At 42.6% G+C, this 26,898-nt stretch overlaps 1 protein-coding gene across 3 annotated transcripts; it reads left to right on the top strand.

Moving 5' to 3' along the window:
• Positions 1 to 7,412: 7,412 nt before the first annotated feature.
• On the top strand, positions 7,413 to 26,102 carry C2H6orf118 (chromosome 2 C6orf118 homolog). Of its 3 annotated transcripts, none has more exons than XM_045542327.1 (10): positions 7,413 to 7,454; positions 10,218 to 10,906; positions 11,750 to 11,872; positions 12,696 to 12,755; positions 14,070 to 14,194; positions 17,533 to 17,591; positions 21,312 to 21,493; positions 22,647 to 22,700; positions 23,211 to 23,272; positions 25,888 to 26,102. In XM_045542327.1, exons 1-10 carry the CDS (start codon positions 7,430 to 7,432, stop codon positions 25,958 to 25,960), a joined length of 1,452 nt encoding a protein of 483 aa, XP_045398283.1. In that variant the 5' UTR covers positions 7,413 to 7,429; the 3' UTR covers positions 25,961 to 26,102. The 3 variants fall into 3 exon arrangements, with proteins under 3 accessions (XP_045398283.1, XP_045398285.1, XP_045398284.1); XM_045542328.1 differs by lacking the exon at positions 7,413 to 7,454 and adding an exon at positions 7,599 to 7,662; XM_045542329.1 differs by lacking the exon at positions 12,696 to 12,755.
• The last annotated feature ends 796 nt before the right edge of the window (positions 26,103 to 26,898 follow it).

Raw genomic sequence — 26,898 nt, 5'->3', positions numbered from 1 at the left:
GATTCCACCAAATACAACTTTAATTACAAAAGTTAATTTAGCCATCTAATTTAACTTGGAGACTGAATTGCAGGAGGGACTATATCACGTAAGATTATTGTTTAATTAAAAGGATTTTAAAAGAATGGAGGAATTCTGCTTTAAAATATAGAAAATAATCATAGAGGTGGGAATCTTATGGCTATTTTTGCATATGAAGTTTGTTCTGATAAGATCATTATAGAAAATTTTCTTAATTTCTTATAGTCAAATGTATTATATTGCGTGACCTCTACTTTGAACAGTTTCCCAAAGGAATGTATGGATTTATTGGTTGGTTGATTTTTTGTGAAATATTGTCATAAGAGAAGCACAGTTTGAACAAAAGACTATATTCTAATTTAAACTGTTAATATTGTTTTTACCATGTGTAAGATTTTCTTAGTAATCATAGATTTACCTAAAATAAAAGGGTCCAGGATGCAGTGATATTTAGTTAATAATTCATTTTGGAAAACATGCAGTCAGGAGTATTTTTGTATTTTGGCAGATATATTTAGCAGATAAACTTTTTAGTTCTGTTTCTTATCTTTTCCCCAGAACTTTTCTTAAAAGGTAATATATTAATATTAGAAGTCAGGCAGATAGATTTTATTACCAAAACTTTTGGTGAATTTCTCATTAAGGTGACATTTTATATTGGGCCAACTTTTCCCTGTCCAGTATAAATTCAGTAACCAGCTATGAGTATATGTAGAATGTTCAATTTGCAGAGATTTATATTGGTTATGTTGATTTATAAAAGACAAGGTTTATGGTCATGTGCAATTATTCCATTATCCTTTCAGACATAGTGAATATATTTTTCAGCTAGAAATGTTCTTGGAAATATAAATGCATGCCAACAACATGAAATATTGAACTCAGGCAGTGGAATAAAATCCTAAAAAAAATGTAAGTATCCTATTAATTAGCAGTTGACTCCCTGAATTAATTAGGAAAACTTGAAATGCAGTGCATATAGAGGCTAATTCTCAAAAATGACCTTATTCCTAGGGCAGGGATTGTGATCCATTTCTCAGCTTTAGTTATGTCTAAGAAACACATGAGAAAACAATATTGCAAAAGAGATCAACTTGAAATATTAGATTCAATTGTCTTCATTCCTGCTCTTCTTCAATGGAAAAGGACTGTACAGATGATTACAGAGGTACTCCAAGTGTCTTGTTCTCACAGCAGCAAAATCAGAATTAATTTGAAGCTAGAGTTGTTCAGTATAGATTTCCTCTTTTTGGCATGCTTTTTAGATTTTTTTCATTTTGTACAACCTCAGTGAATTTTGCTTTATTGGTATGTTAATGTACACTAGATATGTTTGTACAGGATATAAGTAGATGTATAAATCCTTAGATACCTGGAGTTTTTAATAGGTTTCGATTTTGATATTGTGTTTCTGGTCTTTTAACTCAAAATTAAGGTTTGAGCTTTAATGGAACTAAATTACCATGCCTTGGCTGTGCCTTTATTTTAAATACTACAATTTTACTTCCTCATTCATGTATTTATTATTTTGCTTTTCCTGCTTATCTATAATTGAAAACATTTAAAGGGACACATCCATGGTTAATTTTATCAAATTGAATGAGTAGGATTATTCTCTCCTCATCAGATTTCTATCCTTTATTTAACTTCATTAACATATTCCCTGGTGACTATAACCAACGAACTGTTCAGATTCAGTCCTTTCTGCAAGAACTATGACACTAATTCTGATGTGATTTTGATGGGTTTCAGGTAAATAAGCATGATTTAGATTTTGAAAATCATTTCTCTTTTTACATATTTCAAACATGTGTTTGCTTTCTACACTTTGCTGATTTTATTCAGGCTTTTATTCTTTAAAGACTATGTTCATTTAGTCACTATAGTGGATACCTTCTATTGGAAGTATTAGTCTGATTTAAAAATCATTGTAAAATATAAATTAGCTGAGTATGCTATCAGTTATTGTTTCCCCAGGCTTGTCAGCGCATGGCTGTTACATTTTTACATGAGCATAAGTAGTTATCCTGATATACCTTTTGCTGACTTCTTTATACATTTATATTAAGTTTAAATAAGTGATATCCAATGCAGTACACACTTTTTAAATCTTTTTTTAAACTGGATATTTTGGTTATCTGAAGCATTGGATGCATTTTATGTGATGGATAAAAATAGCAAAAAAGAAAGAAAAAAGTTTCAGTGGTGTGCTCGTTCCAAATTAACAAGATAGAACAAAAAGACATGTCAATGTTTCCCAAGAAACACATTTAAAATCCCAAGAAGCATTACTATCTTCACTTGATTTTTCTCTTCTTCCCTCAACAATGGAAAGCAGTGCTTTTTAAGTCGGATATAGTGTACCTGCTCTTTCCTGCAGGTGTGAGAAAACTGCAACTGAAATCACACAGGGCATGGCTCCGTGGGGGGTGAGTAACGTCACCTAAGGACCAAGGCAGACACAGCTGAGTCCAGAGTTTGCCAAATAGGAAGTTGGTTTACACAGTTCAGTTTTCAACCAATGTTTTTATAGTACTGTGTATTGGCAGAAGTTTAAGTGGAAAGGTTTTATTTCTATTGTAAGTTAAGTTTTAAAAGTGTATTATCTAATACTCAAGCCCAATTAAATATCATTATACTGTGGGCATTGCAGCCTTTGTTTTTTTCTTTAGTCACTTTAATATCCAGTCCTGTGCTGTATCTGAAATAGCCTGTATAAATGACATATGGAAACATTATTTTCCATCCGATGTGTTATATGGTGTATATGCTATGTGTTCATTTAGTGTGCAAATTGAAAGTACAATAGATTTATCCACAGAGGTATTTCTACACAATGCCCCTTTACCTATCTGAAATTACGTGCTTGCCCAAAACACTGTGTTTACCAAAATTTGTACAAATTCAGCATCTTGATTCTTTCTGAGAAGACAGGTGACTTTCTTTACATGAACATATGAACAAAAGTGATTCTATACCTATGTCTAGATACAGCATCTAAGAGTTTGCAGGTGATGATCTTGCTGACCCAAAGCTGCTGGAGTGTAATAGAGTTTATGTGCTATCAAAAATACAATGCTCATAAGAACTGATTTGTACAGTCAACAAATCTGCATCCAAAGTTTGATAGGCTCTCTATTGGAAGGAGAAAGAATTTCAAGTTAACAATATTCAACTTTATCATAGTTGATGAGTTAGTAAATTAAAAAAAAAGATTTTGTATGTATGACATAAAAATCTTTGTAAAATGCACAAGTGCAATAACTTAAAGAGGTCTTAACTTTGCATTTATAAATTATAAATATTGTACATGTGTGTAATTTTTTCATGTATTCATTTGCAGTCTTTGTATTTAAAAGAAACATTTACTGTTATGTTTGTATAATAGAACAGTAATCATTTATTATAACCTAGGCAAGTTGTAAATAAATTCATAATTCAAACAGCCAGTATATATGCATATATGGGTGTTATATTGCAAAATCTATCTTTGTTTTACTTACGTTCTTAGAGCAGCAAGAATTCTTTTGTCAATATGTAATTATACATATAAAGTATATATATGTATGATACATGAAATATATATAGAAATGTTCATAATTTTAATGGATCTTCTTTGGTGTGAATAATTGAATACAGAGTTTTTAAAATACCTTTCACGTTTATCATTTGCTCTCATTTGTGCGCAAGATAAGACACTCATGGAAGTTCATTTGGAAACACTCCGGGCCTTGAGCGCCTAGAAGACACCAAGGTGACAGTGAAGTAGTGCGTTTGGGTCGCTTCAGCCCCTTTCTGTACAAAGGATGAGACAACATAAAATGTTGATTTGCTAACTCCACTGTGTAATTTTAAAGGTTCAAAGACTGGGGAGGCAGTGGGTCTGTAGGATGATGCTTGGGATTACGGAGCTGGCGACACCGCAGCTGCCCACCTGCCCCCAGGTAGCTTCCCTCCCGGCCAGTCTTTCCCCACCGCCGTCGCCGGCGCATGCGCACGCACATCCTGCTGCCCGGAGCGGCGCCGGGCAGGAGACGGCGGGGCGTGTGTGCGCATGCGTAAGTGCCGGGCTTCTCTGCCGCAGTCAAGAGCGTTCTCTGGGCGAAAACCTCCGAGCTGAAGACTGTACGCAGCGATAAGCAGACTCATGGTTTTATCTTAAAAAACGCTGCTTAAAGAAATTGTGTTTTTATTTTGGCTATCTCTGCGTGCCCTCAGGTGGGCAGACAAATGATGAACATTTAAGACTAAAAAGTTAAAGTTCACCTGTATCCGCAGATCCTCCCTAGCCTTAAACACAGTAGACCTAAATTTGGGAGTTAAAAAAAAAAAAAAGCTTACTGGAATAAAGGCCTGCTGCGTTGTTAAATGTGAGTGTCGCCAGCCGTGAGACTAAGGAGGCCAGTGTGGACAGCCTCACACTGGGGTTCTTCCCTAACACCGAGTTCTTGCTAAGGGAGAGCCTTCCACACGGCGAGCCCTGTATGCGGTGTAGACAGGGCTTCTGTTCAGTATTCATTTACTGTGAAACTGAATAAAATGTTTACTATGCCAAAAATACATTTCATGAGCTAATACATCCGTAAAATTGGTAATCCTAGCTGCAGATTGGCTCTCTCTAAAGCTGCTCTGAGTTTGAGTACTCATCTTAACTACGTATACATTTGATTTTCCCTCAACTTTAACTCAAGAGTTTCAAGAGTACCATTTCTGTATCCTATCTATTTCCTAATGCAAAAATAACCTTCAAAAGCAACACTTAACAAGCAGGTATCTACAAGGCAGTTAACTTGCGGGAGGCAGGGCTGTCTGGCGGGGGCGCGGCCGGAGGAGGGCAGGACGTGGCTCCGCGGTCCCACTGCCCCCTGCCAGGTCACCGCTTCCTGCGCACGTGTTTCTTGCTGCGGTTACCTCCCCATCGTCACAGCCAATGACACGTGGCAGGGGAGTCACACATTTACACACCTGAAAATCTCAGACATTCAACCAGTTTTTTTTTAATTTTCAAAAATAATACACAATTAATGTTGTTCGCATAGAGGACAGTAAGCTTGACGAGACGGAAGCGTGTTCCTTCACTCTCCACTTTTCTCTTCTTCCTGCATGTTTCACCCACCTGCAAAAATAAAAAGAACCTTTCACACCAGGTTTAGACATTTTCTTGACTGGTATTGAGGAGCAAAAAGAAAGTGCAACAAATTCTAATAGTCAAAAAGCAGCGACTGGAAACGTTTAGTTTTGGCCAGTTCCCGACCCCAGGGCTCTTCCCCACTGCGGTCAGGGACTCCCTGGGAGCCTCCCCAGCCCACTCGACGGGAATCCTTCCCTCCTCCTCTGCCGGCGCACTCTCATCTCCGTGCTGCTCGGATCCCACTGCGTTTTACTCCTAAATCTCTCCGCTGAGCATCTGCAGAGCAGGGAATTATTGTGCATTTCTGCACTCTTAGCAAAGCAACAGTGGCGGACAATGCTCCCCCCGCCCCTAGAATGAAGGGTAGGATGAAAGGACGGGTGGATACATGAATCAGCTGGGACGGTGGATTAAGTCTCATCCTCTGGTTGCTTTCGGCAGTGCAGGGTTTTAGGATGTGTCCAAGCGCCATCTAGCGTGCATGAACAAAACAGCAGCCACGCTAATTGCAACCCGGCATTTGCACGCAGAGTTTGCATTGTGAGCAGCGCTTGGCGATTCCCGCATGGAAGTCTGGCCTCCAGGAAGATCCAGTGTGCTTCTGGCAGATCAATTCATTGCACTGATAAAAATAATTAAGTATGTTTCTGCCTCAAACACTTTGATGACATATTTAGCAATAGGAGAGCCACAGGAGGGCTTTTAAGGCCTGACTGACTTTCTGATCTTTAGCATGTAAATTTATTTAACAGTATTTGTGCTCTGCCATAAGGGATGAATTGGGAGAGACTTAGGTCCTGAAAACAAATTATTTTCTTTGTAATATAAATCGAGGCTCTGAAATTCCATGGAAAATGAACCAAATTCGGTTTCATGCCAAGGAGCAGGCGTGAGGGCAGCACGGGAGCTCACTCACTCCTCCCTCAAGCCCCCGGCCCACCTGTGGGAGAAAGGTGGGGAACACCTCTCGTCACCTGTCGCCTGTCTGTGCAGCTTGGGAATGATGGGATATTTTAGAATCTATGAAACAGCCATTTTACTGAATCACTAAGGAATTCTGAGCACAAAAACTCATTCCTTCATCTCCGATAGTTGGCTATGTAAAAACCTGGCTGCCGCCATAACGTCCTGCTTTGTGACCAACTGAAGGGGGAGGCCCGGGCACCTCCACTCTGGGGCTCATACTTAGATACCCTTTGTGGGTATTTCCGCATCAACATTTCTAGCGGTGGTTCTAGATGCCTGAGTACCAGGAACGCTGCAGAGAGAAATCAGTCAGCCCCTTGGTCACATCTTCACAGGTCAAATCTGAGCACACCTGGTCCCAGAGCCGCCTGAGCAGGTGAGTGTGTGGCGACTTCATGGATCCAGACTGTTCACATCTGAAAGTATCTGACCAGCGTCTGTGGGAACAAAACAGACAAAAATACTGTGCTCCCCAAATCTTTAACTGCGCTAATGGTCTAACTGCATCCACACAACTTGCGAGGTTATTGTCAGCTTTCTCATTTTAGAGCCATAAGTAGCTGGTTTCAAGGTTACGTCTAAGAGCAGGTTGAGTCACCCATCCACTACACTCTAATTCTTTCTGGCTGAAAGAAATGTAAGTAGAATCACAGTTTTCAAAGATAGGGGCAGTTTTTAGCTCTTTGCCCCCTTGCCACATGGGATAGTCTGAGGACAAGCACAAACTTTGAGGTACACAAATATGCATTTACACACCTGTAAATTCTCCTCCCTGCTAAGTAATCTTGGGCAAATTACTTTACCTCACAGGATCTCAACTCCATACTAGGAAATACATGAGTAATAACACTAACACTACTAAATGATCATTTAGTGACTGGCACCTACTATATGCCAGATCTCCAGGTACAGTTGGAGGGGTTGTGCACTGTACAATCTGGATATCTCTAAAGGAGATGCCTAAATAAAGAGCAGTTATATTTTGCCCCCTAGGCTTTGGCAAAGAATTAGAAAGCACAAAGATATTTTGATGTTTTTTAAATCATAAAAAGTGTTTTACTTAAAAAGTATCAAGTCTTACTTTCTGAAAAGGCAAAAGTGAAAAAAAGTAAAACAGGTGAGCACCCACCTAGTCCTTCCTGTTCAGGAAGGTCTGGGGCATAAAAGAGGGAGGGCTCTTTGAGGGAGATTCCCTGGAAGGGCTGGTGACCTGGTTGCTCAGCTGCAGAGGTGCAGGAGGAGGGGCGTAGAATGTTTGTGGTTTCCACGGGAACAGCCCAGCCAGGCCGCTGTGCTGGGAGGGAGGCAGCCATGGCTGAGCACTTGGAGCCTGAATGTAAGTGGACGTTGAGCGACTTGTGTTGGCTTTCCATGTTTGCTTGATGTTCAATTACCTAGAAACCAGCTTCCCTGAACCAGTTTGAAAAGTGAGACTGGTTTCTGGTGGCTACAAATCAGCTGCTGCTCCCTGGGGTTAGGATTGGATTTGGGGACCTGCTTCCTCCTCAGAGAACCTAACGCTAACATGCAGAGTAACGCCGTAGGTGTGTGCGTGCGCGTGTGCACAGCGTGTAGGGTGTGTGCTGTGTGTGTACATGTGAGTGTGAACAATCTGTGGGAGGAAGAGGGGGAGGAGGAGGAGGAGGAGGAGGAGGAGGAGGGGTGAAGGGGCAGGTTTCTGGCTCCTAGTTCAGAGTGTTCTTTTTAAAACGCTGAACTTCAGGAAGTTTTCTGTGGCCGCTGCCATTCCACAACGCTCGCGAAGGACCACACAACGCGGAGTGTCCATATCTGCCATTACGAGGTGCTCCGCCACCTCGTACTTTATTTAGCCTCTGTGACTCTGAGGGCTGGGTTGTTAGCGTGGTTTTCCAGACAGGACTCTGTGGGGACAGGAGCCCAGGTCGTCTGGCGCCAAAGCTGTTGCTGTGTCCAGCACAGGCTGCGCACGGACACTGATTCAGGTGAAATCTGGGTGGACGGGAAGTTTGTTGCACTGAGCTAAACAGTCTGAATTATAAAATACTTAAGAAGAAATGTTATTTTACTGTGTCAGAATGCACTTGGCACTGCTTCTGTGCAGGTGAGTGGGCAGCTGGGGAGCCTGGGCCCAGAGGCAGCTCAGCACCTGACTGCATGTTATATAGTCTTAGGCCATTCGTGCCTCAGTTTCCTCATCTGTAAAATGAGGGGAGTCACAGCGCCCACCTCCTGGGCTGCTGTGAGGATTAAACGTGCCCCTCACACTAGCTGGGCAGCAGACAGCAGTGATAATTTTTAAAAGTCTCCCAGCTTTGGGGTTTCTTTTCCTTTAATACACAGATGCTTCTTGACTCACAATAAACCCATCAGAAGTTGAAAATATCACAAGTCAAAATGCATTGAATACACCTGACCTAGCTTCGCCCAGCCTGCCTCGAATGGCTCAGAACACTGCCGTTAGCCGGCGGTTGGGGCAGTCATCTCACGCACAGCCTGTCCTGTGATGGAGGGTCGGATATCTCATGTAACTTACTAACACCGCACTGAAGGTGGAACCAGAGGGTTGTGCGGGGGCTGGATGTGTGGCTTCTGCCGAGTGACCACCGCTGTGGCACCTCCGCACAAGTGAAGACCCTCGGCCGGTCCCCACATCACAGGGGGCAAGGCGGTGTCCCTTTGGCCTGGGGTCAGGGGGGTGGTGTGGCCGGTGGTCACTCCCCCTGTCAAGCCTCCCCTCCCCTCCCCACTCTTAGGGGAGGCAGAGACAGTGATGCCATTATTTTTAGACATGGATTGGGCACAGAAACGGGTTTGCATGTGGCGTGGGGCCCAGGCGGTCCTCGGCCTGCCTGTGCTCAGGGCTGTGGGGGGAGGGCAACAGTCCCAGGGTCAGGGCAGAAAGGCTGTTTCAGAAGCCACTTGTCAGCCATCTAGACCTGACTGGGTCACATAATGTCTCTCGGCTTCCCTGTCTGCCCCTGGGGCCGGGGCTAGTTACAGGTGGGATGGCCGCGGGGAGTCCTGGGTGAGACACGCGGGACACAGGAAGCCCTGCAGGCTCCGTGGTCCTGGCGGCCGCTCTGCAGCCCGTGCTCAGCCAGGCTGCGGCACGCTGGGCAGCGGGGGCCCCGCTCACTCTTCCTGCAGCTCTGGGAAGGCAGAGCTACGGCCGGCTGCCCCCCGCCGTCCCAGCGCACGGAGTCCCAGAGGACAGCTCCTTCCTCGTGGCGGAAGACGGCACACGAGAGGGCACATCTGGGCTGCCTCGTGTTCTCTCACCAGTATTTAGTAAGGTGTGCCCGGTACTGTAGACTGTTCACGAAAATGGGTATAGTTTACGGGGTTTATTCCACGCCATGTGCCTCTTTGTCAAAAGCCATTCCGTTTGGGTGCCCATCAACCATTTGGAGATGATTATTCTGGTTTTGCACAGAGAGAAACTAGGGTTCAGAGAGATTATGTAGTATGTTTGCTCCCACACAGCTTGGAAGTTGACTCAAAGGCCAAGTATCCCTGATATTTTATGTCCCCGGCCATGTGCTGGAACAGAGCCCACCCCCAGGACTTGCAAGAGGCCTGGACCTCGTGTGGAGGGAGTTAGGGTCACCTCAACACAGCCACAGGCTTCTCTCTGGGGGGAGGGGGCAGGAAGGAGTGAATGACCCCTTTGTTGTTGAGGGGTTTGCTCAGGGCCTCCCGAGACCGTTCAGTGTTAAGGGAGAACAGACACACACACGTGGAATATGTTAAGGAAGACATCGTTAAGCATCATCATTTAGCATTAAATAATTAAATCTTTAGACTTTTCTTCCAGAAGCTTCGCTGATCTTGTAAGAAACATTCTGTCGCATTAAAACTCTCCGTCGTCCCTCCCGCTGGCGCCGGGGGTCCCGGGCTTGCTGACTGCACTGCCCGCGCTGTGCACCTGGGCCTCCCTCACCCGCAGCGGCAGCTCAGCCCTGGCACAGGTTTGACTTCTAAGAGCCAGGCCAGGTGCTATTTTTCTTTATCTTTCACCCCTCTCTGGGCATGGCATATGCCAGCTCAGCAAATGGACAGAGCTGTTGTATTCTGGGACTAAGAGCGCTATTCACAGACTGCTGTCTTTCCTGAACAGTTTACCTGAAGTGGAGACACTGCGAGACCCCAGGGGTGAGGACTCTGTGCAACCTACGGAAGCTGCTGAACAGACTGCAGAAAGACCACAGGGACGACGTCTACCTTTACACCTCCGGACACCTGAACCCCAACAAGCTGTATAGGCCTCCCGAGACCGTCCTGCAGCACTGGCCCAACGCCAACAGGCCGCAGGAGGGCAAGGCCCCCGTGGCGAGAAGGCCCCCCGAGAGCAAGGTGGCAGCGATGAAAGAGGCTCTGGTTCGCTTCACCATCAACACAGCGCTGGTTCCGGACGCCCAGAACACTCGGCTCTTCAGGTACCTGCACCCTCAGGCAGAGATTTCCTGCGCTTCAGAAGAGGATTTCGCCCCTAGGAGGTTTCCGAAAGAAGAGAAAGAGGGAATGGGGGAGGGCTCCCCTGGCCGGCGAAGGAGGGAGGAGCTCAGAGTGCCGGAGCTGAAGGTGCTGAGGTACAAGGCGGCGGGCTCCAGCCGCCGGTGTGCCCTGTCACCGCCAGGCAGGGACGAGTACCGCTGTGTCAGCTCCTACTTAGCCGGCATAACGAAAGCAGACAGGTATAAGAAGTTCTTGAATTTCCAAAAAGAAGTTCTTGCAAAGCACGACCTCCTGAAGAACGATTTCACCGGGAGCTCGGCGGCCGCGTGCCACGAGAGGAAGCTGCGACAGGTGAGGAAGGCGGTTCCTCGGCGCTGTCCACACACCTGCTCCGCCTCAAGGAGCCCGGCCCTCGTGGGCTGGACCTCTGCATCACGTTTCCAGGTAGACTGTAAGAAAGCTGCCAGGTGCTAGATATTTGACACGATCAGTTGATGTAACAGGGTGAAATGAGAAAAGGCTGCGTGTGCAAAGTAACTTAGAGGCAAGTTCCTATTGGAAAGCATTAGAGGCTACACAGCAGAGATAGTGAACACAATATTTGCAGGAAAAACAGGAGGGTCTGAGAAAGGGTTTCCTGTCTGACCTCGGAGAACAGGAGCGTGGAGACAGCCGCTGAGCTCTGGGATGCAGGTGAAGCCTGCCCGGGGACCAGGTGTAGTGGGGGCCAGGTGGCTGGTGTGACCGGGAGAGCGACCGTGGGCTGCCAGGGGCTGTGAACAGAGCACACTTCGCTGAGACATTACCGCAGATGGGGGAGAATGTAGGGAAGAGAAGAAAATAGCTGTCCACCAGTGAAACACCCAGACCTGGAGGTTTGGGGCTAAGGAGACTGACAGAAGAGAGAGAGGGCCTTGGGGGTATCAGGGGGCAGAGTGAACCCCTGAGTATAGGATGAAGTGAGTGAATAAAGAATGAAAAGACAAAAAAGTCAAATCTTGTGTGACTAGGTAATGAAAGACTGAGCAACTAGCGGGAGTGGATCAGAGTCTCCTTGGTTTGCCACCTGCTCTGCTGGGACAAGGCACCTGGGTGATGGCAGCTCTGTCCTTCCCGGGTCCTTCCCTCGAGCAACGCTGTTCTGAAAGGAGAATGAAGACATCCTGAAATGGGCTGATTCTGTGTTTCCTCCAGGAACTCCAGAAGAAATGCATGTGTGACCCTCAGGGGCTGAGCAGACTGCAGATCTTTGGCGACATCTTTGAAGATATTTGCAACAGTTCTTTGATATTTGGTGAAATCTTGAAAGAAATTAAGGTAAGAAACATACCTTTTCTGCATAACAGTTGAGAACTCGGCACGATGCTCTGCATGCAGGGATGATCTCAAGCCTCCCCGACATTCTGCCGAGTATCAGGGTCCCCTTTCTGCAGACGAGGGTCACCACTCACGGAGACTGAAGTCATCTGCCTGCAGTCACGTAAATCATAAAAGGGCAACGTGGAATAAACACCAGTTAGCTCTCTCCTAAGCCCCATAGTTTCCCATTAAAGCTTCCTATTTATATATAACCTTCCAGAAATTGAACATACGTGATATATAAACTTTTATAATTATATGTATGTAGTATCACATGAATCCTTATGGAATTATAGGTTTGTTGTAATTTCATGATGGAAGTAACCTTCATATGGAATCTGAGTTGAAATTAGGTTGCTTAAAGATCATGCTGTTCTCTAATTTCCCTAATGATGAGGAATACCTAACGATGGAGATAAGGTGGCCTGTTGCCCAGAGATGCCCTCATCACCTGAAAGCTCATCTCTGGCAGGTCAGTGGGGTCCAAATCCACAGAACTTCTGCGTGGCAGCAGATGATTTGCTGTCTGTGTGGCAAGGTACTTCATGATGGTATTCAGAGATGATCAATAGCTAATGCTCAGATATGCTTCAAAGATGGTGCAGTTTTCATAAATGTTAGTGTGTATACTGTTTAATACACTGTAAGAATATTTTTAAAATCTAAACTGTACCATTCTTAGCCTTCCTATTATTTTCTTATTATTTATATACACAAAAAAACTTGCAGTGTAATCTCCTGATGCATTTCCAATGGATTTCTTTGTGTGTGTTTTATGTAGGATGAATATGAGCTCTATATGGCGATCCTGCTGGACTCCTGTCCCACAGCACAGCATAAGGTAGCAGTCAGTCATGGAGAGCTTAAATAGAGTCTTTTTTACTCATGGCTTCATATGTATTTCATGAGGAGAGGGAAACATTCAGAATCCACGAAGCCTTATTTATGCTTTCATAGTTTAGAATAGTCAATACTTTCTATAAGGGATGGGCTTTACACTAGGGTCAGGACATTATTGATCAATTTACATTCCGAAACCACTAATGTAACTGTATCTATATATAGCTATATGTGTATATACAATGTAACTCTATATATGTAATGTAACTATACACACACATACTATATATATAGTTACAAACTATATATATGTAATATATATATAGTTTGAGAACATAAATAGTGCTATGTTAGTAATTACTGGAAACCATTGTCCGGTTGTCACCTGGGGGGAAGCACCGCGAGTGCCTGGTGACAGCTAGCAGGCAGTAAGCTGCAGCATAAACCCATATAAACCCACAGTGTCTTCATTTCACTGGGGACAACCTTCCAGGCGTTCCTTCCAGGGTTATGTTAAACATGTAATTGTTCTAGTAAGAAAATATGCTACAGGAATAACTTTTTTTCACTTACAAAAACTAGGAGAATCTAACAGTGTAGGTAAGATGAATTTGGCATTTTAAATTTAATAAAGTTTAACAATTTTATAATATCTTACAAATTAGAAATAGTTTCTTACTTGGTATATGAAAGAATCACAGCATTGCGGGGAAGTCAGTTCTAACTTCCTAATCCAGAATCATACGTGGGCACTATCTTCTTTGTTCTGAGCCTTTTCGTGGTGCAGAAGGATAAGCTTTTGTGTTTACAGGAATTAGCAGCGGCTCCAGTGGGGAGCTACCCTGTTCCTGTTCCTCACTCTTTGAGGTTGAGTCCAAAAGGAACATACATACCCGTGTCTCACTCAAACACCAGCATGAAAATGTTCCCAGGCCAGCAGGCCAGGCCCTTCCTTCTGTTTCTGAACGCCAGGCAGTCCCTCCCCTGGTGACAGATTATTAGTAATGTACCTGAAGCACTTTATCAGCATGTCTTTTCCCCCACACAAGCCAACAATAAAACTCTCCCACCATGGTTTTTAATTTCTTAGAAAAATAAAATCTTAAAATACTGAAAAACGTATTTTACCAGAACTTCACTTGATTAGCCATTCCTCCCCCAATTCCTTCCCTCCCTGGAATCCTCCGAATTTACCTATGTTAACTAGAATTTATGTTTTAACTCAGGGCAGCTTGAACACATATTAATAACAAAGCGGAACGTTCTCACCCCCTCTGAGTGTCTGTCCCCGCTTTGTGTGCCTGGCCCTGTCTAGACTCTTCTGGCTCAAGCCAAGGGGCTGGAGAAGCGGCCCGTGAAGACAGCCGACGTGGAACGAGCCCGGGAGGAGCTGGGGGTGCTGGTGACAGCCATCAGAGCTGCCCTGGAGCGGAATGACAAGTAAGGCCTGGGCGAGCCGACTTGGTCTGTGTTCGGATTATACTTAAGGGCATCTTAAAGCGATGTGAGGAGCACAGAGTTACGTTCTCTTCCGCACTGTCGGGTGTGGCGAGCTGCCTGTCCCAATGCCATGCCTGGAACCTGGTGGCTTCTGCAGACCCTCATTCACGTGGCTAGGGTATTCTACTAAACGTGGTGTTTCTATGGGTGGAGTGTGGGGAGGTTTCTGAAGGAATCTCCTTTCTTCCTGGTGGTCCCCTGAAGACTTCTTGAGAGGTGAGAGGGCTGCAGATTCAAGATGCCTTCTATGAAGACCCTTATTAGTTTTTTAATGTGAAAACATATTGCAACCTCTCTGGTTTTCCAGGGTCAAGTCACAGTGGAACAGGATATATTGTTTGTAAGGATTTTGTAAAAAATTAAAGCCTAGCTGTTAGACATATACATGCTAGAATAAATAAGAAAAATAAATAAATACAGGCAATCTGAAACATCCAAAATATACTGAAGCAAACAAGAAATAAAACCGAAAGACAAAATCTGCCCTCGGTGTAACCAGAGGACAGAAAGCTCTGCTGTGTTTTGCTCCGGTGTGGCCTGCAGGTGTCTCCCACAGTGTCTCTCTCCAGCCCAGCCCTGACCGGCTGCAGGCGACCTGGCGGTGGACGTTTGCAGGTTGCCTTTCATGGCGTACTTTGCCATCCTGGCCTGCAGGCCTAACGCCGAATGTCCAACCTGTGACCAGGTGTCCCTCTTAAAAGGAACTCGGCTATACTAGTAGATGCCCTGTCGCCCTTGTCAGACCTGTATCCAGTTTACTCCAACCAAGACAGCCACTCTCTAGCAGAGCCCTGACTCAGGTCAGGTTCAAGTGTCCTGTTCAGGTAAGGCACAGAGCATGGAGTGACAGAAGACTGACAGAAGAGGGCCGTTCACCTCGCAGGGTCAACAGGAAGGGGGAGCTGTCCAGGACACACTCACCAACTCAGCGGGGGGCAGAGGCGGGGGGAGGAGGGAGAGAGAGGACCTGTGGACCAAGCCTTTACTTGGATCCAGAGCATCACCTGGGCGGATCCCACAGGGAGTTCTCCCTGGTGGGTTCGGACAAGCAGGCACAAACTCACTGGGGTCACCTGTGACTGAGGGGGTCACTGTGGCTCATCCACACGGTCCATGTGGGGTGTGGGGCCAGTGGGGGGAGTCCAGGGTACTGTGACCAGCTGTCCTGTGGGAGGTGATCACCAGGAAGTGGACACAGAAGGTAGATGTGCCGAGGCCGCATAAAGTTATAGGATTCATTAGAAAAGCATCCAAAGTTGAAAATAACTGAAAATAGAAAAGTGAACATCAAGCACCATGAACCATCTTCCATGTTCCTGCCGCAAACCTTTGTGAGAGTAAGAGTAGTTTGGGGGAAGTTCACGGAAGAGAGAACAGTAGGGCTAGAAGTGCCCTCAAACCGCAGCGGGGAGAGTCCCGCTGAGGAGAAGACCGTCACGTGAGCAGACCGTCACGTGAGAAGACCGCCATGAGAGAAGACCGCCACGTGAGCAGACCCCACATGAGCAGACCCCACGTGAGCAGGTAGACTGGCTGGAGCACCGGCTGCAGGAGGGGCTTCGCAGAGGGAGTGGGAGTTAGGAGGAAGCGGTTCTGGAATGGACACGATGTGGTGGGAAGAGGGTTAGATGAAAGTGAGCAACATACTTTGGAATGTTTGAGAAGACAAAAGGAAGCAAGAAAGGAACACTTAGAAACCTATAAAGGAAGAAAATCAAAGTGCACACAACCCTTCCCCATACAGTCTTTTTTTCCCCTCCAAACGAGCTGTCCAGTAATAGCAAAACAAATTAAACAATCATGAAAACCACAATATATCAACAGTAAAAAACCACAAGTTGCTACACTGACAGAAAAGTGTCCTCTTAAATAGGAATCTCACACACTACCCCAAACCACTCAGCCTTTATCTGTACAGACTCCCACAAAAAGGAAACAGGAAATGAGAACCCAAACAGTCTAGCTGGTGAAAATCCCGGCCACGCCAATACAAACATAAGTTGGAGAAGAAGAAAACTGGGGAACAACTCTCTAAACTAAATTACATATTCCCAATAAAGCATTTCAGGATATGAACACACCTTTGAGTCAGAAATTTAAAAACTAAGCGCAGAAATCAACAACAATAACAAAAAAAGGAACAGACAAGATTTGACAACTGAGGAAAGAAATATTTGAAAAAGTAAAAGTTATTTTATAGGTCAAGACTAAACTATGACATGTCTAGGGAAGAATGGCTTTTAATGAGGGGGCATTGGAGAAAAGCAAGAAAACATTTAAAAACTGAAAATGAGATAAAGAAAGAGTCAGAAAAAGTTGTTGAGTTAGAAGAAAGCTAAACAAGCTCCAATTCACATACAGTTAAAGTCCCTGAAGAAGAAAAACAAAACAATAGAACAAAACCACAAGTAATATTTAAAACTATAACACATAGAAAATTTCTGGAAACTAAACCTTCTGAATATACATATTGAAAAAGCTGTTATCATTATTAATCCATTGAACTCCTAGCTTCTCAAAATTGAGGGTCATAATACCACTCTTGTTCTGTTTTCATCTGTGGTACAATGAGCTACGATAACGTGTATGAATCTTAAACTATCAGGTGCTTTGTAGACACGTGGCATTAAGTTGTTTGTGGTGCTGATGTTTTTTGTACCTACTACACTCCTGTTTTCCCTCTTCTTTATTAGGAATCAGGTCATTGATTTAGTTTGCGTTGAACCGAGAAGAGAATACTAAGGTTTTTTTTCCTTCTTTTTAAATTTCTTGTATTTTATTTTTAGTTCAAACATATTGGCATTTGTAAATTGTGTCTGTGGGATGAAGTCATAACGTGCAGGGAAAAACGCAAAGTGTCCTCCAACATTGGTGAGACCTTCCCATAGTCCTCCATGTGTTGTTTGTCTTTGAGTGTACAATGCTGGTTTTTTTTTTCTCTTTCTCTCTCTTTTTTTTTTTTTTGCCTTTTTTCTTCTTAGCAGTTGGAGTCACAAAATAATATCAATAAACACTATAGGAAATAATTTATTTTAAATTATTAGCTCCTCTAACTAATGGTTTATGCAACCTTGGTAAGAAAGTATTATTTTATTTGTCTAACTTGACTGACCTAGGCTGTCATTTTATAAGCATCTTCAGATTACATTTTTGTGTTAGAAAGTAAGAAGATCAGGCGTCATTTCGAATTAAAAGAAAGACTGTGCTGTAAAATAGACAAAAGAAAAAAGCTACAAGTAGGGTTCTAATACTTCACTATTTTTGTGATCCAATTGCAGACTCAGAGATGAGCTGGAGGCGGAGCTCGCGCTGCTGCAGGCTGCTAAGGACAAGTCAGGCAAGTGATCGTGGGGTGTTTTTCCCACTCATGTTGTGCTGTGGCCCTTGTGTGAAGAGTCTTCAAACCTGCCCCTGCACTACATGGCCTTCTGCCATTAGGTACTTCAAAGAGTTTTTCAGAGAGGTTGTTCAATTTTATTCATTTATTTTTTCCCATCAACTTCTTTAGAAATAAATTATTTTCATTTAATCCAAAGTGGTTTAAACAAAATACATGAAAGACACAAGGACACAGTTGATCTCGTCAGAGTTCCCCCCAGGCTTAAGCATCCCATCCCAGTGTGTGTTGTTTTGGGTACTTGTGGGTGTTTAGTTTCTCCGTATTCAGATACAACGTGCGCACTGTTTCATTATTCTCTTAAGATCTTTGTGTTTTTTAGTGGAACACTGAATTAATTCAGGACCTTATGTAGGGAGAATTGTGTGAAGTTTCGACCAAGGCATTTGGAATAGGTCCTAAGAAAATTGACCCAATGATACAAATATGGGAAATAGATCTCAGGAGGAAACACTGAAGGACTAAAAGTTTGTCCTAGAGAAAATGTCTCAAAACGGATTTCAGAGGGGGATGGTGAACCTTTGCTTGGTGCATTCAGGTGGGGAATGCACCTACGTAGAGAACGTGGAGCTGTGGCCTCTGCGGTTTCCAGGGTATGGGGAGGAAGGCAGAGTCCATTCTGGTTTTCAGAACCTTTACATTTGTATTCTCGCCTTAAAGAAGCAAGATTTTGTGGACATCAAAGAGTCTCTGAGGCTGTCCACATTTGAGATGCTCTCCATCACGCAAACACGTTCCCCACCTCTGCCCACTGCATGCTCCTCCTCACGTGGCACGTGGGTGCTCCTGGGGCTGCAGGTGGTCTTCGCCACAGCTGGCGTGCTGGGGATGGGCCTGAGGGTCTTTGAGGTCAGCAAGACGCCCTCACTACCACTGGCACTTCTGCGCTCGGAGCGTCAGTCCCAGCTGCTGGCCTCAGGTCGGGTGACGGCAGCGGTTTCCTCCGAGGGTTGTCGTGGGCACAGAGCCTGGCATGTGGTAGCCACTCTGGCTGCTTGTTCTTCCTCATTCTGTTATTACCTGTGAGGAAGAATACACATTTCATGAGAAATTAATTGCATTTTAGGAATATTTATGCATTAAATGGATATTAAAATTATTTTAAATTTACACAAGTTAGGATGTGATTCATTAATCAAAATAAGTTCAGCCAAGTATCTTGTGCACTCATCTTGACAGTTTCCCAACTGTTCAGTCAAAGGCCACTTTCTCTCCGAGTTTGTTCAACACTTGCTCTTACTGGAGTTACATTTTTTCCTCAGCATCTTTTAGGATATACTCAACCCGCTTTAAGTTCTCAGTAGACTTGACCTCAGAGGTTCTTGCCAGGGTTACTTTCCCCTTTCTGCCTGTTTCCTCTTTCCCTCCCGTGCCCACGTGCTGCCCTCCCCGCCGGCCGTCTCTGCCAGGGTTTCCTGCTGCTGGACTCGCGTTTCACGTCCCCACCGTCCTCCGTCCCGGGCTGACTCTCTGCTTCCCCGTCATCCCTGCTCGGGGCTCAGGGGGGCTGGTCCCTCCTTCCTGCATCACGGTGCTCATCCCTTGTGGGGTCCCTGTCGCACCGGCATGGAGGGGACCCCAGCCCCATGGTTTTCAGTTTCCTGGCTGTCTCTTAAAACAAGCCCGTGATTAAAAAAAAAAAAAAAATACTTAAGGAATTTATTGCTGGACACTAATAGGAAAAAAAGGCAAAGATTAATAAAAATAATAAACAAGATGCAGTTACCAACTTTCTAGAACTCAAACCGACCTTTCTTCCTGTTCAATCCCAGTGGCCGGTTCCCAGCTCTCAGTGCGGTGGAAGAAACCCGGTCCCCGTTGTTCCTCCTGCTTTATTCTTTTCCTAAAGGTTCTCACTCAGGAGCCCTCTCCTCCAACCATACGCATTTTCTGTGGAGCTTCCCCATTTCGATACCTCAGTCTTCCTCTTCAGGTAGGAAGGTGAGGCGGAGGCCGCTCACCTGGCCGGACACCCTTTGGGTTCTTTGCCCTCAGCTGATGGCTCTAGGCTGACGCCCTCCGCTTAGGCCAAGGGGATCGGAGAGTCTGTTTTGTAGCGTTTCTCAGAGTTTGTGTAGAAGCTTAACAATGACCATGTTTGCCCCTTCCTTGAGTTGATCATGTGTCCACTTAGCTAATTCCCCACATTTCAAAACTCAACTGCAAAGTTTTCCCTTCTTCCGAATTTGGAAAAGTTGAGTGTTGGCAGTGATGTCCATCTTGTTTACTGTCTATAGATGAGTGTACAGTCTTTCAAATTGCTTTTTCTCCATCAAAAAAGTAGTTGTACTTTCTCAAAAAACTAAGTCTTAACCTCTCTGGTCAGCATCTGACTGTGCTGATTGATAACAAATGGCCCTTAGCAGAGTCTCTTCATGTTCCCATCTCCTTTCTGTACTCCTGAAATGTTGACATTCTTGGGAGTCCAGCGTGTTTTTGGCACAGTTCACATGTTTTTTATTCTAAATCTGTTTTTCCTGCTAAAATCTCTTTTTTGGGCTGAACGTCGTCCGTATGTCCAGCTGCCTACTGGCATGGGTTCTTGAATGTCCCATAAGCACCTCGACTCACATGTCCTAGCTTAAACCCACCCCCTCTCTCTCAGTGGCATCTCCCTGGCTGTGTCGATGGGCGGCACTGCCAAGCACACGGAGACGCAAGTCAGAAAGCAGGGCCAGCATCTTCCACGCTCTCGCAGCCACTCCCAACGCAGCCGGGAATGGCAGGCCAAGAGCAAATTCAAACCAAACTCCTTCCCTCCGTTCTGCTTTGAACCCCCCACTTCCTTCCTAGCTACCGCTGAGCTAAAACCTAGAGCTTGCTTTTGGCATCTTCCTCTCCCCTACGTTCCAGATCCAGCCGATTACCAAAGACTATTTTATTTCCATTTCCTTAGTAGTTTTGGATCTCTGTAGTTCTCTTTATGCCAGGAGCGCTGTCCTGATTGGTTCACCTTGCCTGAATGACAACTTTTCAAACAGTCTCTCTGATTCAGTCCTACCCCTTCTGATCCACTTTCAGCACTGTGGATGGCACGAGCATTGTCTGATCGTGCTTCTCCCCAGATTAAAAGCCTCCAACAGCTTTGACTGATTTCTTTACATATTTATGAGGCCTGTCAAATCTACCCCGTTTCCTTGCTGGGATCACTTCATACGTCTCGAGTCTGTCCTCTACTCTCTCCCCACTACCTTCCAGCTGTGTAACTTCCATTCTTCCTTCTGGTCCCGGTGTAGTCACACCCCTTTGGCAAAGTCCTGCTGGAGCCTTCCCCACGCTGAGTTAGACGCTCTCACTTGCCGCCCCAGGGCACCTTCTACTCCCCCCTCACCGTGGCCTCTTGTGGTTTCTTGTCTGTCTACACTGCTCACATGCAAATGCTGGAAAAGGATTTGGGTGTAATTCACCATTGAACCTTCCCACCTAGCCCTGGGTCTGCACAAATTGTGTTCAACAAATACTTATCGATTGAATTAAAGGATGAATACCCCCATTCTTGGAACAGATTATTTTTATTGACATGCTTGGAGTTTGAGTTACATTATCCTTTATGGTTACATATAGTATAAGATATTACTACATAATATTATTAATAATATGCAATGCTATTAATAGGAGATACTAAGCATAGTAATATTTTGCTTTAAAAACTATTCCCAGAATCATCTAAGAAAAATGTAACTGAGGAGGTGCACCTCACTCTTACTGAGAAGGTTGAAAGGAAGAGGTGTGAAATACTCAATAAGTGGGATGAAATGAAAGCTCTTGAAAAAGAAATTAAAACAAATTTGGTTCATACGGAAATTTTACATATCACTGAGAATATGATTAAAAGCATAGAGGTATGCAATTTATTTATTTAATTGTTTACATTGTTCTTTTGCTTGAAGATCTTGGCAAATACATGAAACAATTTGATTTTGTAGTAGGGTAAAAGATATAACGAAACTTGGTCCAAATATTTTTATTTCAAACTATAGCAACTAATTACAAAAATTAGGAGATCTATCTAAAACAAAAATGAAGGTGACAAAAATTTCTTTAGAACCCTGTTATGGTCAAAACCTAATTTTTATTTGTGTAGAACCTTACTTAATCTGACTTAAACTCTAGTTATAGAGTTTATAAGTGATATATAATTATTCTTTATTCTTGTGTTTATATAGTTACATATATTTTTCAGCAGTGCTTATTTAAACCAGAATTATAATGTACATAGAAGAGTAGTGGTGGTCCAAACTTTCTTTATGAATTTCTCTCTCTCTTAAAATAATATAGTCATATTTCCTTCTGTGTATTTTTTTTAGTATTTCATCTCTTCTCTTTCTTGCTTTTTATGCTAAGTAAATGTCTTCGGAACAAACACTAATTTATACTTGAATTTTTGAACAGTAGAAGTAATGATTTCTAACTTTAAATATTGTGAGCAAGATATAATGCCAAAATCATGTAAACTCTTCTTTCATAATTTAAACCACTTTGAATAGGTTGAATCTAGGGAATAGAAGATTCCCTATGAAGATTCCATATCACTAATTTATATTTAATTACTTATTATTATATTTGGCTCCGTAATTAAAATACTGGAAAGTACAATAGAATTGTACTTGTTATTCTATTATGTAATGGGTTTCTGGTTTTGTATTTGAAATACGACATTTCATTTTTTTTTCTTCTTTTTTTTTTATTTCAGCATATTACAGGGATACAAAAATTCACATTACATATATTGCCTTTGCCCCACCCAAGTCAGAGCTACAAGCATGTCCATCCCCCAGACAGTGTGCAGTGCACACATTAGATGTGAATATACCCCTCCCCTGGGAGCCCCTCCCACCTGCCCTACACCTGATGAATGTTACTACCATATGTGCACATAAGTGTTGATCAGTTAATACCAATTTGATGGTGAGTACCTGTGGTGGTTGTTTTTTCATTCTTGTGATACAAATATTGTTAACCAAATATCTTGCTTTTGAAACCATTCCCATTCAGAATGAAGCTATAAAATTGGAAACAGCAAATAGGATTTTAAGTAAGAAAACAAAAGTAAGTATTTTGTGAATCCTCTAGAGCCTGCTTGCCCTGTGCCATAAACCAAATAAGAATATATACATTCTTTCTGTAAATGGTAACTTTGTATAATGCTAGGAATATCTGGCTATTCAGATATTAGCTTAAAACTGGACAGGTGTAAGCTAATGTATTAGTGAAAAAAATTAAGCATTCAGTTTTAATGGTTGAATGTGCCATCAGAGCTGACCATTTCTCTAACCCTTCCACACATTACAATTCCATACAATGGGTTTATTTGGTAACAAAAAATATAATGAACTGGCTCCCCTAATACCTTTCAGGGTGCTCCTTCGAAATATAGCCTAACAATTTCTTGCTTAACAGTTTATAGCTCTGTTTCTATTATATACTTATAGTTCCTTGTTATATATAGTATGGATTAGTATCTTTACACTTAATTCTAGAAGTGGCAATATTATTGCCATCATACATGACCAGTATCATGCCATTATACATGACCAAATTATTGTTCATTCTTTGTAGGTTACTGAAAACCATGTGAAGCAGATCATGGGGAAGAGTAAGATCAGTGAGGAGGGGCAGAAGTAAGTACTGATATCATGATAAAAGAACTAGAGTAATATCATGCTATTCTCAAAACTGTTCATTTAAAACTAGACTAGATAGACCTTTGAAGTATCCACACTCATTAATGTTAATGTTATTAAGGTCATTAAATATGAAATGTCCAATTTTGAATTGAAACTGAAGTTATTGTATCTCAAACAAGAAGCAATACAATTACTCAAAGTATGCACCCAAACTATTGACACAGTTTTGCCATCTTAATGATAACTTGTTTATGCCAGCAGTAAAGAAGCCTGGAGAGTGTGTGGCGATGAAATCATCAAAGACATTTTCCACAGCTTGTTGAGAATTGAATATTTTTCCTTGTAAGAAATGGCCCCAAACCTGAAAGAAGTGATAGTCAGTGGATGCAAGGTCTGGTGAATACAGTGGATGACAGAGAGTTTCTAAGTCCAGCTTCTGTAGTTTCAGCAGCGTTGTTTGTATGATGTGTAGTGGAGTGTTGTCTTGCAAGAGGATTGGCCTGTCACTATTGACCAATCTCTGCTGCTTAATTGCAAGCATCCTCATCATTTCCTCCAATTGGTTGCAGTAGACAGTCACTGTAATCAATTGACCAGGTTTCATGAAGCTGTAGTGGATAATACCAGCACTGGACCACCAAACAGACATCATTAGCTTTTCTTGACTATTTGGTATTGGACTGTGTTTTGGCACTTCATTTTTGTCCAACCATTGGCCAAATGCTTGCAGTGTCATCACACATAGCAATATGGCACAGAAATGTTTTGCCTTTATGTCATGACAGCAAAGAAAGGCAAGCTTTGAGATGATTTCTCTTCTGATGCTCATTTAATTCATGCAGTACCCATATATCCAGCTTCTTTAGCTTGCCGATTTGCTTTCAAATGGTCCAATGTTGTTGGCATAGTAACATAAAACCTTGCTGCTAATTCATGCATAGGTTGAATGGATTTGCTTCCACTGCAGCTTTCAGCTCATCATTATCCACCTTGGTCTCAGGTCACTATGTGGCTCATTTTTAAGATGAAAATCACCACAACGGAGCTTCCCAAACCATCGACGTACTGTGCATTCATTAGGCACATCCTTCCCAAATGCTTCATTGATATTTCAAGTTGTCTGTGCTACATTGGTTCCACAGCAGAACTCTTATTTGAAAATAACATGAATATTTGACTTATCTATGGTTTCACAAAAATTGCTTTAAAAAATCTATGAAAGAGTCACAAGCCAAAAGTACGTTTGAAAGACTGAAGATGTACCTTCACAATAAAAATAAAAGAAGAAGCACCAAAATGAAATATCAGAGCTATCAACTGTCAAACTCAGTATTTAAGAACATTGGACATTTCATGTTTAATAACCTAATACATGTTGCACCCTATTCTGTGCTTAAGAATTCTTAGCCCAAGGTTTAAACCTCAATCTTTACATACTACTTAGTAATAAAGAAATAAACTCATTAGAAAAAACTTCAGAGTTGAGGTTTTTTCTAATGAGTTTATTTCTTTATTCTCATGGGCAGAAATCAGGAAAGTGGGGAGGCATGTGGCTAGGAATGGCTTTCTTTTCTCAAATTCTATGGATTTTAGTGATGTTAAGTCTTTGAAAAACCCTATACATATATTATTCTGAATATTTTAATTTAAAAAGTAAGTGGTTGATTTATAGCATTTGTTATGTAAGTTTATATTTTACAAAGTTACTTTTCTTAGAGTTGGTACTATAGTTCCAATCTCAGGATTTGGTGGGCTTGGGAGCAACAGGAAACCATATGATGGTTTAAATATGGAAAGGCTCATTAGGATCCGCAGCAGGAAGACTTTTAGGTGCAGGTGTCCTGGGCCCAGTGATATCACCAAGGAACCAGGGCTCTTCTGTGCCCGCCCCCCTTCCCTTGGAGTGTGGCTTCCCTGCGCGAACTCTCGGCAGGGCTGTCTTCAGGCATGAGGTCCGTGTTCCCTGGAGTAAGAAACAACAAGGTGAAGGGCAGGTGGAAAAGAACTTCTCCTCATGAGGCTTTTTAGTTTTATTTAGGAAGGACAGTCCTTTCCAGGTACTCCCACCTGCATCTTGTCAGCCAGCACCATGTGCCAGGGCCACTCTTAGCTGTAGGGAGGCCAGAAAACAGAACATCACACTTTCCAGCTTATGTGGTTGAGAAAGCCATGAAAGGTCATTGCAATAGATGCTGAGTGGGCGCACAGGTGGACCCAGAGTTTGTGGTTCCTTATATCATGTTGTGTGTCCTCAAAATAAGGTGCAGTTACAGATAGAAAATGGAGAAAGCACCTTCCACAGTCTTGGCCCCGAGAGTGAATGGACCCAAAGTTTAAACATTGTTATGTTCATGGTCAATCTACTTCCGCTGCCACACTGTGCCTGGTCTGGAAATGCTGCAGGATAGCATCCTGATGTTTAAAGAATCTTTGTTACATTCAGGGCCAAGACCCTGAAAATATCCTTTAAAACAAAAGTGATGGTTGCAAAGTCTCATCTTGTCTGTTTTTAGATAAATGGGTCCTAAAATAGATGCTTATTTTGAAATTTTCCTTCATGCTTAATATATTTCTTCTAGTCTATTATAATCATTTTTATTTATTTTAAGGGAGCTTTCGAAATTTATTATGCAATTTGTAAAATTTGAAGAAACAGTAAATAACTCTCAAGGGACTGGATAAAGGACCGAAGAAAATTCACAGCTGCCATGTACCTAGTGCAAATGTTTGCAAAAGTATAAATTGATAAATATTCATCCCATTTTGTGAGTTTTAATTCCTAACAAAACTAATATGGTATGTGTATCCTACTCAAGATACTGAAATAAATTTACATGTACATATATGATTAGTTTTTACTTTTGTATGGATATTCATAACAATATTAGTGTTAAAGTATGTTCTGCTTTCTGTTAATAACTTTCCGCTGTGGAAAATGTTTTGATTATTTGATAAGAATAGCGAGTCAGCACTGCAGTAATACAGATCAAATTTGTTTATTCACCAGCATAAATTTATATATATGCATTTAATAAACCTAGTAGTGCTCTAGTTAGTATGCATGTAACTAAATAATCTTCCCTGGTTGGAAATGAGGCCGTGCTCGGCAGAGGTCGCAATGCCAGCATGGTGCTGTGCACTGCACCTGCCCTAGCTGACTGTGATCCTCACGGCAACTATTCAACTTGGGATTTCTTTTTTTAAATGTGCACATATGGAAATAACATTCATCGTAAATCAAGCAGGAGTGGGGGGAGGAAGGGATGGATAAATTCACACCTAACGGGTACAATGCACACTGTCTGGGGGATGGGCACACTTATAACTTTGACTCAGATGTAACAAAAGCAATTTATGTAACCAAAAATTTGCATCCCTATAATATTCTGAAATAAAATGAAAATAAATAAAGTTAAAAAAGAATATAATAACAGGTATAATGTAATATTAATAATTATATATTAGTAATCAATAATGTTGATTTTATTAGCATTGTAAATACTGCAATTATTAGCCTAGTTAATAATAAAATTATCAATAATATAAAAATTATCTATTTTGCCTAAAATCTACTCTAGCATCTAGAATAAATGCAAATTTTATTCCTTTGAACAGCTGTG

Source organism: Lemur catta, chromosome 2, assembly GCF_020740605.2.
Source record: "Lemur catta isolate mLemCat1 chromosome 2, mLemCat1.pri, whole genome shotgun sequence".
Classification (NCBI taxonomy): domain Eukaryota; kingdom Metazoa; phylum Chordata; class Mammalia; order Primates; family Lemuridae; genus Lemur; species Lemur catta.
Note: the sequence above shows the minus strand (reverse complement) of the source record. Positions and strands in the feature narration are given on the sequence as shown.

Bases quoted from the DNA above. Each gene is read 5' to 3' on its own strand.
- C2H6orf118 (XM_045542327.1), top strand. From the start codon at position 7,430: ATGGCTGAGCACTTGGAGCCTGAAT. The intron at 11,873-12,695 runs GTAAGAAACATA...TGTTTTATGTAG, and splicing joins AAATCTTGAAAGAAATTAAG to GATGAATATGAGCTCTATAT. The intron at 14,195-17,532 runs GTAAGGCCTGGG...ATCCAATTGCAG, and splicing joins GCCCTGGAGCGGAATGACAA to ACTCAGAGATGAGCTGGAGG.